Source organism: Salvelinus fontinalis, chromosome 5, assembly GCF_029448725.1.
Source record: "Salvelinus fontinalis isolate EN_2023a chromosome 5, ASM2944872v1, whole genome shotgun sequence".
Taxonomy (NCBI): Eukaryota; Metazoa; Chordata; class Actinopteri; order Salmoniformes; family Salmonidae; genus Salvelinus; species Salvelinus fontinalis.
In genome coordinates, this window is record NC_074669.1 from 43,464,640 (window position 1) to 43,480,736 (window position 16,097).

Consider the following 16,097-nt stretch of genomic DNA (forward strand, 5'->3'; position numbering starts at 1 on the left):
GGTTAGGACATCTACTTTGTGCATGATACAAGTACTTTTTCCAACAATTGTTTACAGACAGATTATTTCACTTATAATTCACTGTATCTCAATTCCAGTGGGTCAGAAGTTTACATACACTAAGTTGACTGCCTTTAAGAACAAGTGTATCTTTAATTCTGTGTAAAACATGTATCTTTCATCAAAGTTTATGATTAGTATTTCTGTTATTTGACGTGGCTCTCTGCAATTACTCCGGATATTTTGGAGGCCCTTCTCAACATGGCGCCAATGTAAACCGATATTTGTGGATATAAATATGCACATTATCGAACAAAACATAAATGTATTGTGTAACATGATGTCCTATGAGTGTCATCTGATGAAGATCATCAAAGGTTAGTAATTCATTTTATCTCTATTTCTGCTTTTTGTGACTACTATCTTTTGTTGGGAAATGGCTGTGTTTTTCTGTGGCTATGTACTGAGCTAACATAATTGTTTGGTGTGCTTTCCCTGTAAATCCTTTTTGAAATCAGACATGTTGGCTGGATTCACAACATGTGTAGCTTTAATTTAGTGTCTTTCATGTGTGATTTCATGAAAGATTGATTTTTATAGTAATATATTTGAATTTGGCACGCTAAATTTTTTCTGGATTTTGGCCAAGTGGGACGCTACTGTCCCAACTATCCCAGAGAAGTTAATGCAACCGCTGTGTCAGATTTTTTTAAAACTTTACGTAAAAAGCACACCATGCAATAATCTGAGACGGCGCTCAGATGTAACAACATTTCTCCGCCATGTTGGAGTCAACAGAAATACAAAATTACATCATGAATATTCCCTTACCTTTGATTATCTTCATCAGAATGCACTACCAGGAATCCTAGTTCCACAATAAATCGTTGTTTTGTTCGATAATGTCCATTACTTATGTCCAATTAGCTACTTTTGCTAGCATGTGTAGTGCACGTGTCCAAACTCTCGCGCAGATGCAGGCAAACGTCGGACGAAAACTCCAAAAAGTTATATTACAAGTCGAATAAACTGGTCAATCTTCAGGATGTTGTTATCATTTATATCTAATAAGGTTCCAACCGGAGAATTCTTTTCAGTCTCAATAAGTAATGAAACGCATGGCGATATCATGAGGAAAGTGCGTGACTAAGAACTGGCACTCTGCCAGACCACTGACTCAAACACCTCCCATCCGGTCCCACCTCACAGTATAGGCTTCATTCAGCGTTCTACAGACTGTTGACATCTAGTGGAAGGCGTAGGAAGTGCAAACAGATCCATATATTACAGGGAATTGAATAGGCGATGAGTTTAACATCGACCAGTCTCAGAATTCTCACTTCCTGTTTGGATTTTTTTCTCAGGTTTTTGCCTGCCATATGAGTTCTGTTATATTCAGAGTGTTTTATATCCAATAGTAATAATAATATGCATATATTAGCATCTGGGACAGAGTAGGAGGAAGTTCACTATGGGCACGCAATTCATCCAAAAGTGAAAATGCTGCCCCCTATATCAAAGAAGTTAAACAGCTTGGAAAATTCCAGAAAATGATGTCAAGGCTTTAGAATGTCATGGGCGGAAGTGTCTGGGAATGAGATTAGGTGTAATGTGACTAACATGACATCACTTTAGAGTGTATGCCATCCTTCATCACAACATGTCACCCTTTATAAAGCTGTTTATATCATATTCGACATAATGGGTTATGTCACATTTGACATTGGTGATTAAATCACACAGTTATGCCACATTTATGGCATAACCCTTTAAAAAGCATGACATAGGGTTACAGATGCTTTGTAACACATGTATGAAGGCTTTATGAAGCCGAACGTCATTTAAAACGAGAGCCAGATAATTGTATGTATGGTGTACAGAGATGATGTAGTTAATCAAAAATCATGTTAAACACTATTATTGTAAGGCCTGGGTGTCGGAGTGTGAAGGAAAAGCGCAGGAGCAGCAGGTGCAAATACAAATGTTCTTTCATGAACACGGAACAAACTAGGCCACACTACTAACACACTGGGAGTACACTATAAACTACCCCAGACACGGGGGGAATGAACACAGTCCAGATAAACGTGAAGCACAAAACCAACACCACACTTACATACAAACAATCCCGCACAAAGAAACGTGCGGGCCGGCTTCCTAAATAAGCCCAACTAATTACACCCTCATACAAAACAGGTGCACCCAATAAACACATAGGGAGGGGGAGAAAAGGATCAGTGGCAGCTAATAGGCCGGTGACGACGACCGCCGAACGCCACCCGAACGGGAAGGAGAGCCTGCCTCGGTCGAAGTCGTGACAATTATTGCACACGGAGTGAATCCATTCAACTTAGTATGTGACTTGTTAATTAAGCAAAATTTTACTCCTGAACTTATTTAGGCTTGCCATAACAAAGGGGTTGAATACTTATTGACTCAAGAAATTTCAGCTTTTGATTCATTATTAATTTGTAAAGATTAATTCCACTTTGACATTATAGGGTATTATGTGTAAACCAGTGACATTATTTTTATTTGATACATTTTGAATTCAGGCTGTAACACAGCAAAATCTGAAAAAAGTAAAGGGCTGTGAATATTTTCTGAAGGCATTGTAGATGTCCTGGAGGGTGGGAGCTCAGTCCCAGTAATGTACAGGGCCGTCTTCTCCACCCACTGGAGGGCCTTGCAGTCAGCAATTCCCGGACCAAGCTCTCGATGGTACAGCGGTAGCATCTGGAGAGGACCCAGGGTGGCATACCACATTTCTTCAGCCGTTGCACCCTCTTAACTAGAGTAGTGGTGTTATTGGTCCATGTCACATTCTCGGTGATGTGCACACAGGGGGATTTACAACTGCTGACTCTCTCTGCTGCATTCCCATTGATGTGAATCGGGGCGTGTTCCCTCCTCTGCTTCCTGAAGTCAACAATCAACTGTTTGTTTGTTTTGCTGACGTTGCGGGAGACGTTGTTGTCCTTACACCACAACTCCAGTTCACTTACCTCCTCCCTTTAGACTGACTCGTCGCTGTTGGTTATCAGGCCTACAACCTTGATGTTGTCAGCAGACGTGGTGATGGAGTTGGTGCCATGCTAAGCCATGCAGTCGTGGGTGAACAGGAAGTACAGCAGAGGGCTGAGGACACATCCCTGGGTGGCCCCTGTGTTAAGAGTCAGTGTGGAGGAGGGGTTGTTGCCAATCCTCACAGCCTGTGGTCTGCCCGTCAAGAAATCCAGGATCCAGTTGCAGAGGGTGGTGTCCAGACCCAGGGCTCTGAGCTTGGAGGGAACAATAGGGTTGAATGCTGAACTGTAGTCAATAAAGTTCCTTCTCACATAGGTGTTCCTCTTGTCCAGATGTGTTACTGCAGTGTGAATAGCGATGGAAATGGCATCTTCCGTGGATCTGTTGGTGGATAAGCAAATTGGAGTGGGTCCAGCATGCCTGGCCTTGATGTGGGCCATGACCAGACTCTTGGCGCACTTCATGATGACTGGGGTGAGTGCGACGGAGCGATAGTCATTTGGGCATGTCACCTTGTTTTTCTTAGGCACTTGTCTTATTAAAGTGTGTGTGTGCATGTGTGCGTGTGTGTGTGTGTGTGTCCCAATCTAAGTTTGTAGCTCCTGCAGCAGATATGTGACCCGTTTCAGGAAAACAGGCGTATGTCGTGGGTCACGAGTCATTTTTATCTGCGTTTTTTGGCAGAATGGCCTTCTGAAACATGTGAACTTTCATGCCATCTGTAAATAGAAATACAATTGTTAAATTACGAGCCTAGTTGGTTTAGCCACAGAAAAGGTCAGCAACCTTCCCACTAGCCATGATTGGCTGAGATAATGAGTTCAGATTGGTCTGCCATATAGCACGCTTATGTCTATTTGAGCTGGTTAGTATGTGTAGGTAATTCTGTCTAACGCTGCTTTTAAAAAATATATATTGCTTTATAGAACTGCATAAGTGTTGCTCTCCACTTTCTGGAGGACTGAGTTTTGAAATCAGTGGAATTAGTGTATGATAGCTAAGGAGATGGAGAAAACGCCTTCAAACTCAGGGCAACCCTGACATCCGTGACAGGGAGAAGTGTCCAACCATGATGTATACGGGTAAGATAGTCTAGCTAGCTACATTTTCAGATGTTACTTGTTTCTAATTTTGACTAAGTCATTTTCATTTCAAGTTAGTGTGCTGTTAACTGGCTCACTAGACAACGTTACGTGTATGATCGTATTATTCATTTCTCAGAGCCATTTGCTTGGCTAGTTATAACCTGATAATAGCTAGCTAACATTTAACCTGGTTGGTTAGCTACCTGCAGGTTCATGCAGGGTAGTAACGTCATGAGTTGCGGTTCATTGTTTAGCTAGCTACATCACAAAAGACTCCAGTATGCAAGTGTCCTTTTTAATAGAATGTCACTGGGACAACTGTTAGCCAGTTAGATTGGGTGCTTGACTGCTGTTGTTAGGACAGAATACTTGGATCAACACTTAAGAGATTGGTGGAGCTAAAGCTTAAGAGGGTGTGAACGATGCTGAATGGGTGTGGACAAAGAAGAGCTCTCCAGTAGGTTCCAAAGCAGTCAAGGCCATTTTCTCAAAAGTGAGGCTATAAAAGTTTATCAACTTTGATAGCAGAATTACTTTCCCAATGTTCCCCAAAAGCAGTGTATGATATACCATTTTGTTTCTGCTTTTATCCAATGTAAAACACAATTTCAAATTTTGCTACGTAAGACAGAGTCAAGGCGGTCAGTCACATATGGAGGACAGAAAAGGGGAAAGAGGGAGAGGAAGAGGGAGGTTTGGCAGCACTGAGACAAGAACCTCTAACTTCATTTTTATCTTCGCACAAAGTGCCCTCTTAATTGACTTCTTATGGCTGCAGGGCGGTGCCGGTACACTTATGACAACAGCCACTTCAAGTGCAGGGCGCAAAATTCAAAAGATATATTTTTTTAATATTTAACTTTCACACATTAACAAGTCCAATACAGCAAATAAAAGGTACACATCTTGTAAATCCAGCCAACATGTCCGATTTTTTAAATGTTTTACAGCGAAGGACAGACATTTTTCACAGCACAGGTAGCATGCACAAAGCCAACCTAACTAACCAAGAACCAACCAAACTAACCAACAAACAACTTCATCAGATGACAGTCTTATAACATGTTATACAATAAATCTATGTTTTGTTCGAAAAATGTGCATATTTCAGGCATAAATCATAGTTTACATTGCAGCTACAATCAGAAATTGCACCGAAAGCAGCCATAATAATTACAGACACCAACGTCAAATACCTAATTACTCATCATAAAACATTTCTGAAAAATACATAGTTTACAGCAAATGAAAGACAGGCATCTTGTGATTCCAGCCAATATTTCCGATTTCTTAAGTGTTTTACAGCGAAAACACAATATAGCGTTATATTAGCTTACCACAATAGCCAGAAACACATGCCATTTCCCAGTAGCAAAAGGTTAGCGATCGTAACAAACCAGTAAAAGATATATAATTTTTGACTAACCTTGATATTCTTCATCAGATGACAGTCCTATAACATCAGGTTATACATACACTTATGTTTTGTTCGGAAATGTGCATATTTAGAGCTAAAATCAGTGGTTATACATTCTGCTAACGTAGCTATTTTGTCCCACAACGTTTTGATATTTTTCTGACACTTTTTATGACACACATATTCTGACCAAATAGCTATTCATAAACATAACTAAAAAATGCATGTTGTATAGGAAATGATAGATCCATTAGTTCTTAATGAAATCGCCGTGTTAGAATTCTAAAAAATGACTTCATTACGACATCCAGCTTCGGTATAGCTGAGTACCCAAATGTTGGGCGCCGACGACTAGTTCACATGCACGACAGATATATGAAATAGCATCATAAAATGTTTCTTACTTTTGGTGATCTTTCATCAGAATGTTGGACAAGGGGTCCTTTGTCCAGAACAGTCGTTGTTTGGATTTAGAACGGCCACTTTCCCTCTCGATTTAGCAAGCGTACTAGCCAAGTGGCACGAATCGCTCCATCGTCAACAAAGTCAGAGAACGGAACACGGCAAAACTCCTGAAAAATGTTCACTAATCTGATTAAACTATATTGAAAAAACATACTTTACGATGATATGGTCACATGTATCAAATGAAATCAAAGCCGGAGATAGTAGTCGCCTAGAACGACAGCTAAACAGAAGGCAAATCCATGTCTCTCTTCGCGCCTTCCAGAAAACAGGAAATGGAGTACACGTCATTCCATGAGCTGTAATTCGAGTCCAGATCAAGTTACAGTCCATTTCTTCTCACTCCTTGTCGACATCTAGTGGAAGACGTATTAAGTGCATCTAAACTAATAAATAACAAGGGCTTTAATAGGCAGCCCCTGGAACAGAGCCTCAATTTCAGACTTTCCACTTCCTGTCAGGAATTTTGCTGCAGAATGAGTTCTGTTTCACTCACAGATATAATTCAAACGGTTTTAGAAACTAGAGTGTTTTCTATCCAATAGTAATAATAATATGCATATTGTACGAGCAAGAATTGAGTACGAGGCCGTTTGAAATGGGCACCTTTTATCTGGCTACTCAATACTGCCCCTGCAGCCCAAACAGGTTAAACAAAAATACATGAATTGAGAATAAGGATATCACAGTGATGCAGGACTGAATAGCAATCTCTGCTGCAGTGTCACTTAGCAAATGTGAAAAGATGGAGTCATGTATTTCATTATAGACAGTGTTTTATTTGAACAATAAGGAGTCAGCTCAAGAATAAAAATACACAAAGAAAATACTTTAAGGGTTACAGTATCACAGTACAATGGACTTTACATACCTAGCTATCTTTTCCCTTGCACGATAAGTGGAGAAGCAGCTGTAAGTTAGGTGGAATGTAACATTGTAACATGCAGCTAAGAAGGAATGTTAGAGTCATGTTGTCAACCAAACGTGTTGAATTCAAGTATCAGTTGTTAAACAAAGTAAAATGACAAACAAACACAATATTGCTAGTGCTATTTCTGAGGTCAATAAAATTACATAATACATTAAATTAGCTCTTAGAATAAAAATAAGCCAAACGTAAGGATTGGTTTTCTTTAAACTTACAAAAGTCATGTCAAAACAATGAGACATTACAAAAAATGTTCTCAACAACATTTCTCAATAACACTTCCAGAATACAATAAATTAAATAAATATTAACATAAATAAATACATGAAATGCTTATACATTTAAATGCTTAATTGTCTTAGAGCTCAGTGGTCCTTTCTCTTAGAAGTACTGTGGGGTTGCGATCGTTACTTCCCGAATGTACCGTACTGGAATTAATGACATTGGATCCATTGTCTTTTACGTCGGGCACATGAAAGGATGCCAAAGGGCAGGGGCCCTTGATGTTGCTGCACACCAGACTCTGTAGGGACGCTGTGTTGATGATGTTAAAGCCGATGCTCCCACCGAAGGTGCTGGGCTTCCAGTACTCTGGCGAACAAATGGGGTTTCCCATCAGGCCTTTCAAGGAGTAGGGGGCGCCCATCTCCACCATGGTCTCCCCAAAGATGGCATTGGTTCTTGGCTTCTCCACCAGCAGGCCTGGGTAGAGCTCCACAGCATCCACATGCCCATACATCTCCTCCAGCTCTGCAGCCATCTCCTTATCCCCTGAGAAACACACACAGAGAGAGGGGGACATTTTACATTACTCAGTCTGGCTTCTGGGAGAAAGGATTATGTTAGGTACTCTACTCAACCTGGCTAATCTCAGTTTGACTAGACTGATGTGGACGTTATGATGACGACACACTGATGTAATGTATCTACATCTGACCTCGTGTCTTGCCATCTGTGTTTTGTCCACAGAACAAGTGTCAGTGAAAACGATACAAGTTTGAGAGCTGTTTCATAAGCATTTAGAGATTGAGTTTCCATACAATACACATGGAAAGTAGGTCAAACTCATTCAACATCTTTCTCTTTCACTCTTACTCTCTCTGTCTCTCACTCTTTTTCACACATTCTTTTTCACACACACACTGTCATTAAAGAAAAGCTTCTTCTTTCCGAGAGGAATGCAGTAGGCCTGTGTGAGGCAGTGTAGAGCTTGTCGACCTCCCAGACGCCCCTCTGCCTGTTTACACCCGGCTCTCTGCCATCACTAACTGCTTACACTATCTTTAACTAAAGTGCACATCTGTTTTCCTTTGCTGTAGCCCTTAAAATGAGCTCAGTATTACTCCAATATAACTTACAGCAGCACGCTCCATCTGCCCAGGCTAGTTTATTACTATTTTAATGATCTTCCATCCATCCCTTTACATGCCTTAATTGAAAGCAGTATACCACAGGATGTCACACCTTCTACTGCTAAACGATCACTATATTGCAATCTTATTACTATATACTCAATCCCAATGCTTAGGATGATAAGTGTTTATGTAATAGCTGTGATGCTAATGGTGGTTCTCACCTGTGAGGTCTTCGAAGGAGATGTATGGCGTCATGGAGAAGCGTTTCCTGTAGGCGTTAAGGGACTGGTAGCGCATCTGTCTGCTGTTCTCTATGGACTTCAGAGCCACCATTAGCACTGCAGGGGGGACATTACGACCTCCAGCAACCTAAGGAGGAACAAGATGTAAGTCGACCAGCCTTAAACAACAATGAGTTTCTGCTCATTTTGAATGACTGACATTCCCTCAGGGTAAGCACTAAAGAAAAAATATATAAAGTCTGTTGAAAACTCACATAATAACATGCAACATTACCATTCACCCACATTTCAACCATGGTTCACCAGGCCCCATTTACATTCCTAATTCTGAACCACACCTTAAGCAGCCACCCAGAGCCCACAGTGTACAACCTAAATCCCACACAAAAAAAGAGCCTCTTACCCTTCCAGCAATCTGCTTGGTGAAGGACTCCACCAGGTTGGTGATTCCATGTGTGGTGACCACAGAGGTGTTGAAGACAAACTGTGGGTAGGAGTAGACCTGCTCCTGGATGTGGAAGGCGTCGGGCATCAGTGGGTGCCAGTGGTACAGGGTGTTGAACTCTGATGCGATGCGGTTCTGATACTGGAAACGCTCTTTGAAGAGAAGCTCTGGGTCGAACTTCAGCTTGAAGTGGTAGCCGCTCAGGTGCTGCACGTAGTCCTCGATCACAATTTTGATGGTCTCACCTACAGCAAGGAGAGGGGCAATTAGTTCTAATCTTTGTTGTTTCTTTATATATGCATGCATTTACTCTTTACTTCAGGTTGTCCCACTGGAACAAAATCCCTTTAACAAGAGGGAAGTTATTAAAAATCTCCATAAAGTCAATTTTGACATAATATCAACTCTCAAGTGTTGTTTTGAACCCCAATTTACATGGCGCCATTTAACTGCTGTCATATTAGGCGTATTTACACAGTGACTGATCGACAACTTTTGTTAACTGACATTAACACATTTGACATTTTAGTCATTTAGCAGAGCTCTTATCCAGAGCGACTTACAGGAGCAATTAGGGTTAAGTGCCTTGCTCACTCAATCGCACTCCAATGCTGTTCATTGACTACAGCTCAGCGTTCAACACCATAGTACCCACGAAGATCATCACTAAGCTAGGGACTCTGGGACTAAACACCTCCCTCTGCAACTGGATCCTGGACTTCCTGACGGGCCGCCCCCAGGTGGTAAGAGTAGGCAACAACACATCTGCCACGCTGATCCTTAACACTGGGGCCCATCAGGGGTGTGTACTTAGTTGCCTCCTGTATTCCCTGTTCACCCACGACTGCGTGGCCAAACACGACTCCAACGTCCTCATTAAGTTTGCTAACGACACAACAGTGGTAGGCCTGATCACCGACAACGATGAGACGGCCTATAGGGAGGTCAGAGAACTGGCAGTGTGGTGCCAGGACAACAACCTCTCCCTCAATGTGAGCAAGACAAAGTAGCTGATCGTGGACTACAGGAAAAGGCGAGCCTAACAGGCCCCCATTAACATTGATGGGGCTGTAGTGGAGTGGGTCGAGAGATTCAAGTTCCTTGGTGTCCACATCATCAACGAACTATCATGGTCCAAACATACCGAGACAGCCGTGAGGAGGGCACGACAAAATCTTTTCACCTCAAGAGACTGAAAAGATTTGGCATGGGTCCTCAGATCCTCAAAAGGTTCTACAGCTGCACCATCGAGAGCATCCTGACCGGTTGCATCACTGCCTGGTATGGCAACTGCTCGGCATCTGACCGTAAGGCAATACAGCGGGTAGTGCGAACGGTCCAGTACATCACTGGGGCCAAGCTTCCAGCCATCCAGGACCTATATAATAGGCGGTGTCAGAGGAAAGCCCATAAAATTGTCAGAGACTCCAGTCACCCAAGTTATAGACTGTTTTCTCTGTTACCGCACGGCAAGCGGTACTGGAGCGCCATGTCTAGGACCAAAAGGCTCCACAGCTTCTAACCCCAAGCCATAAGACTGCTGAACAATTCATAAAATTGACACCCCTCCCTTTTGTACACTGCTGCTACTCGCTGTTTGTTTGTTACTTATGCATAGTCACTTCGCCCCCTGTATATAGCCTCGTTATTGTGTTACTTTTTATTTTAGTGTACTTGGTAAATATTTTGTTCTTCTTGAACTGCACTGTTGGTTAATGTAAGTAAGCTTTTCACGGTAAAGTCTACACTTTTTGTATTCGGCGCATGTGACAAATAAAGTTTGATTTGATTTACTATCAAGGACTTCATGAAAAAAGAGAAGACAATGGAGAGGAAGTGAAAACAATGAGCACTGCTGTAAATATGGGTTCACACTGTTTCATTAGGTCGAATACAATAGAATTTTGGGTCTGGATAGAATTTTGTAGAATATTGGGTCTGCATACAATATTATAGAATATAATAGCTGTTTGCAAGTAAATGCAATATTTGATCGGCACAAGCTATAATAGACAATGTCATTTCAGATACTATGTAAGATCTGCAGGATCTGACCACATGGCTTCCTTGTGATAATGAGCAGCAAGTCCTATACATCTCTCTTCACATACGGCTCGCTTAGACTCCTTACCAATGAGAATGAGGCGAGATGTCTGGAAGAGCCTATCATCATCCCAGTCCGGATGTACCTCCTTCAGGACATCACAGACTCGGTTGTGTTCTCTCAGCCAGATGGTAGCATACATCATAAGACCAGGCACCAGGCCGAATGCCTCATGGCCCACAGCGAAGCGGTGAGACTCAGGGACATGGGGAGGGTAGTGCATATCCGCCCCTACCTCCTTCACTGTAGGTGGGTACACCTCACCCTCCAACACCTATAGAGAGTAAAAGGTGAGAGAAGAGACAGTCAGCTGGGCATATGACAAACAGAATCTGTTCAGTGATGTTCAAGGTTATTTATAGTTGACAAGATCTGTCCAGTACCTGAAACTTCAGCTTGCCATCCTTGAAGAGCCGCAGTTTGTGTTGCCTCTCAAGGTTATCACCGTAAATGTGACCCAGGTCCACCTGGAAATCAAGCATTGAAGTGAGTCATATACTGATGTAGGATCTTAATTTGAACAAGTTTTCTACAGCTGGAAAATAATCCTGCAGCAACAGGAAAAGTTAATTATTATGTGGATTATAATGAATGAACCCTTTTGTAAGGGTTGATACTAAAAATGTAAGGGAAAATAAAGTCTGAGTTTTCAAAATGGAAATTACAAACTTCAGAAGCTTTTTTAAACCTCATACACTACAAGGTTTACATTTCCTACATTGCAGGAAAGCTCTCCTGCAACAGGGTGATCAATTTAAGATCCTACAGTGTATTCGGAAAGTATTCAGACCCCTTGACTTTTCACATTTTGTTACGTTAGCCTTCTAAAATGTATTTACAAATAATTATTCCCTCAATCTACACACGATACCCCATAATGACAAAGCAAAAACTGTTTGCAAATTAATAAAAAATAAAAAATTGAAATATCACGTTTACATAAGTATTCAGACCCTTTACTCAGTACTTTGGTGAAGCACCTTTGGCAGCGATTATAGCCTCGAGTCTTCTTGTGTGTGGCGCTACAAACTTGGCACACCTGTATTTGGGGAGTTTCTCCCATTCTTCTCTACAAATCCTCTCAAGCTCTGTCAGGTTGGATGGGGAGTGTCGCTGCACAACTATTTCCAGGTCTCTCCAGAGATGTTCGATTGGATTCAAGTCCTGGCTTTAGCTGAGCCACTCAAGGACATTCAGAGACTTGCTCCGAAGCCACTCCTGCATTGTCTTGGCTGTATGCTTAGGGTCATTGTCCTGTTGGAAGGTGAACATTCACCCCAGTCTGAGGTCCTGAGCAGGTTTTCATCAAGGTCCTCTGTACTTCATCTTTCCCTCGATCCTGACTAGCCTCACAGTCCCTGCCGTTGAAAAACATCCCTACAACATGAAGCTGCCACAACCATGCTTCACCGTATGGCTGGTGCTAGGTTTCCTCCAGACGTGACGCTTGGCATTAAGGCCAAAGAGTTCCATCTTGTTTTCATCAGACTAGAGAATCTTGGTTCTCATGGTCTGAGTCCTTTAGGTGCCTTTTGAGTTTAGTTTGAGTTTATTTTATTTTTACAGGGACAGTGCACATTAATCAACGTTTCAGTAAAAGTGCCGGTTTTAGCCAGCCGGCTAATTTTCAACCGCAGTCCCTGGGCAGGTTATTAAAAAAAGTTACAATATAGACAATAGCAACATAGAACAAGACATAGCATACAGACATAGGGAGTCTACAACTTTTGGCCATCTCCAAGCGGGCTGTCATGTGCCTTTTACTGAGGAGTGGCTTTCGTCTGGCCATTTTACCATAAAGGCCTGATTGGTGGAGTGCTGCAGAGATTGTGGTCCTTCTGGAAGGTTCTCCCATCTCCATAGAGAAACTCTGGAGCTCTGCCAGAGTGATCATCAGGTTCTTGGTTATCTCCTTGACCAATGCCCTTCTCTCCCGATTTCTCAGTTTGGTTGGGCGACCAGCTCTAGGAAGAGTCTTGGTGGTTCCAAACTTTTTCCATTTAAGAATGATGGAGGCCATTGTGTTCTTGGGGACCTTCAATGCTGCAGAAATGGTACCCTTCCCTCGATCTTTGCCATGACAAAATCCTGACTCAGAGCTCTACGGACAATTCCTTTGACCTCATGGCTAGGTTTTTGCTCTGACATTTACTGTCAACTGTTGGACCTTATATTCACAGGTGTGTGCCTTTCCAAATCATGTCCAATCAATTTAAATTTACCACAGGTGGACTCCAATAAAGTTGTAGAAACATCTCAAAGATGATCAATGGAAACAGGACGCACCTGAGCTCAATTTCGAGTCTCATAGAAAGTCTCCTATCTGAATAAGGTATCTGTTTTTTTATTTTTAATACATTTTCAAACATTTATAAAAAGCTGTTTTTGCTTTGTTATTATGGGGTATTGTGTGTAGATTGATGAGAAAAATAAATAATGTAATAGATTTTATAATAACGCTGTAATGTAACAAAATGTGGAAAAAGTCAAGGGGTCTGAATACTTTCCGAATGTACTGTACGTAGACCTACATACATAAGAGATGTCTTCCTTCCGCTAACGCAATCTCTAAGGTGAGACCAGGGTTGCCAAGACCCAACTAGCCCCCCTGTCATTTGATCCCTGGGCAAAACCATGTTGTAATGTTCAGTGCTGTTATTGTGCTGGTGCTGTCCAGTGTTGGTACTCACCCCGTGGCCCTTGGCTTTAGTGAAGGCCGGCCCCATCTTCTGGTCGGATTTGAAGAACTGGTGGGTGAAGTGTTGGGCAAAGAAGGCAAACATCAGACTGGAGCCCTGAGGGTCTGGGATAAACTTCCTCCTGATCAGGAGCTTCTTTGCCAGCATCTCAGCATTAGGCAGCTCCTTCTTACCTGGATGGAGGAAAGCAGAGAGATTGGTTTAATTTAGAGGTTTGCTTTTTTAAATGTTGTAGTTTTATAAGATATACAGGAGATGGTGCTTGTTTTTATCATTAACTGAAATATATTGCCAATACAATAGAATAACCTGATCCTATGTCCACCAAACCAAAAGCATGCATGGGAATGCCACACACATTTTGGTGTGGCTCAGTGAGTATGATTTTCCCTCACAGTAAACCTCAGGCAAGCAGCCAGCTCTACTCTACAGGGACTGTCAGACATGTGCATGATGTAATGAAGCTATGGAGGTGAGGCATCGTTCAAAAATCTGAGAGAACAGGTTTGGATAGAGAGAGCGAGAGAAAGAGCTTGCTTACCTACGACTCCCATAGGAGTTGGGCAATCCTTGGGCAGAGGAGGGAGCGTGCGTGTGTAGTAGGAGAGATTTGAGTAGGCTTCCCAGCTTTTATAATCATAGTCTGTATTGAAAGTCGGGGGGCTGTCAATCAGATGAGAGCGAGCTGTAGACAGAGAGAGCACAATTCATGAACATGAATTCAAAATAAACTGTGGTGACTTTGTATGTTATTGTATTGGTAGCCCTACTTTTTGAATGGCCTAGTTTTGACTAAGCAAAACTTCACATCAATCGTTTTTTGACATGATTTACATTTATATTTAAGTCATTTAGCAGACGCTCTTATCCAGAGCGACTTACAAATTGATCAAATGGCAAGAGAGGAAACCTCATCAAGACTACTGTACGATGCTATTGAACTCAACTCACATGTCAGAACATATCTCATGATAGCATCCCTGAGGAATGATACGCTGTTGATGATGTTCCAGAGCCCCTTGTAGTGGGTGAGGAGGTAATGCACTGTGTTCGGGGTTGGCTTCAGAGACACTTTAATCCACGTGAATAATGTAGCTGTTAAATCAAGATAAAAGCATATTAATAAGGTGTCTAGGGAGGAAAAAATAAAGGATTTTTTAAAAAATGTTGATTTGTTTATATAGGATACAACTTACGTTGTGTGCAGTTGTGGCCATAAAATCCCGTGCGTGTGCAATCGCACTCATAGTCGTCGGCGCCCATGGCCGTACACACGCCACGGTTCTGGCATGGCTGTGAGCAGCAAGGGTTGCCTGCATAAAAACATTTTTGGTTAAGTTAGACTAAGTGTAATAAATGATGATCACATAAACATGTTATTATCTGATTGTTTCGATGTACATATTGGCCCACATATCAAATAATTCACAGATTGGCTGTATATCCAAATATAGCAAAGGCTATCAATTTATATAGCCCTAAATAAACGCTCATAATGTCCGATAGCTGATAGAAAATGAATTAGATTAACTCAAATAAAAAAATAAAAAGAGTGAATAAAATGTTTAGAAACATTTTTGGTAACACATTGCAAACGAAACAAACACATTTAGACAGCACCAACGCTTCACAATTACTCTCCCGTCATGTTTTTACCTCCTTCGCAGACAAATATAATGCCTAGAGACAGAAATAAAAGCGCCGATATGCTTCTGTTCATTCCAATGCCTTTTACCGATAGCGCGCCTCTGTTTTTCTCTCCAGTTCAAGGTTGCGAATGAAGCTGTCTGCAGCGAGGACACGTTTTGTAGTAGGCCTACTGGGTGTGGGCTTGAGCGTGACAACCTCAATTATTCGCTCACCAAGTGGTGTCGTCGACCCATTGAAGCGTTATGCTTATCAATAGATTCAAATGGACTGACCAGTGGAAATATTTGTGATGATGACTTTGATCATAATGAGCCATCTCAGTCTAGCGAATATTAATTAAGCTATAGGAAACACACTCTTTTTTAATGTTATTCAGGTTTCAAGAAGATATAGGATAGGCTATAGATATTACAGTAATGTGACTGTTGAATTTGCTATTAATTCATTTAACAAATCCATATTATGTTGCTAATGTTAATCTTACTTGATAATGACTGAATCTCAATCAATTTAATAGTACTGGTCAACGAATAATGTCCACATTGAACGTGTATTATATTACATTGCCAGACTTTTAAAATCCTATTTGGTATGGGTGCTTGGGGGAAATGTAATTCATAGCTTGTATTATAGGCCACAAATAGGTGACATTTAAATGTTTAAAAAAATCCACCTCAGTA

The 16,097-nt window shown here is 41.5% G+C and overlaps 1 protein-coding gene across 1 annotated transcript; it reads right to left on the reverse strand.

Moving 5' to 3' along the window:
- Positions 1-6,752: 6,752 nt before the first annotated feature.
- LOC129855636 (prostaglandin G/H synthase 2-like) lies at positions 6,753-15,613 on the reverse strand. Its single transcript, XM_055923505.1, has 10 exons — positions 15,424-15,613; positions 14,964-15,080; positions 14,719-14,862; positions 14,309-14,452; positions 13,759-13,940; positions 11,452-11,535; positions 11,096-11,342; positions 8,923-9,209; positions 8,499-8,646; positions 6,753-7,693 (listed from the first exon to the last, which is right to left on the reverse strand). The coding sequence occupies exons 1-10, from the start codon at positions 15,485-15,487 to the stop codon at positions 7,281-7,283; spliced, it is 1,830 nt and encodes a 609-aa protein (XP_055779480.1). The 5' UTR covers positions 15,488-15,613; the 3' UTR covers positions 6,753-7,280.
- Between the last annotated feature and the right edge of the window lie 484 nt (positions 15,614-16,097).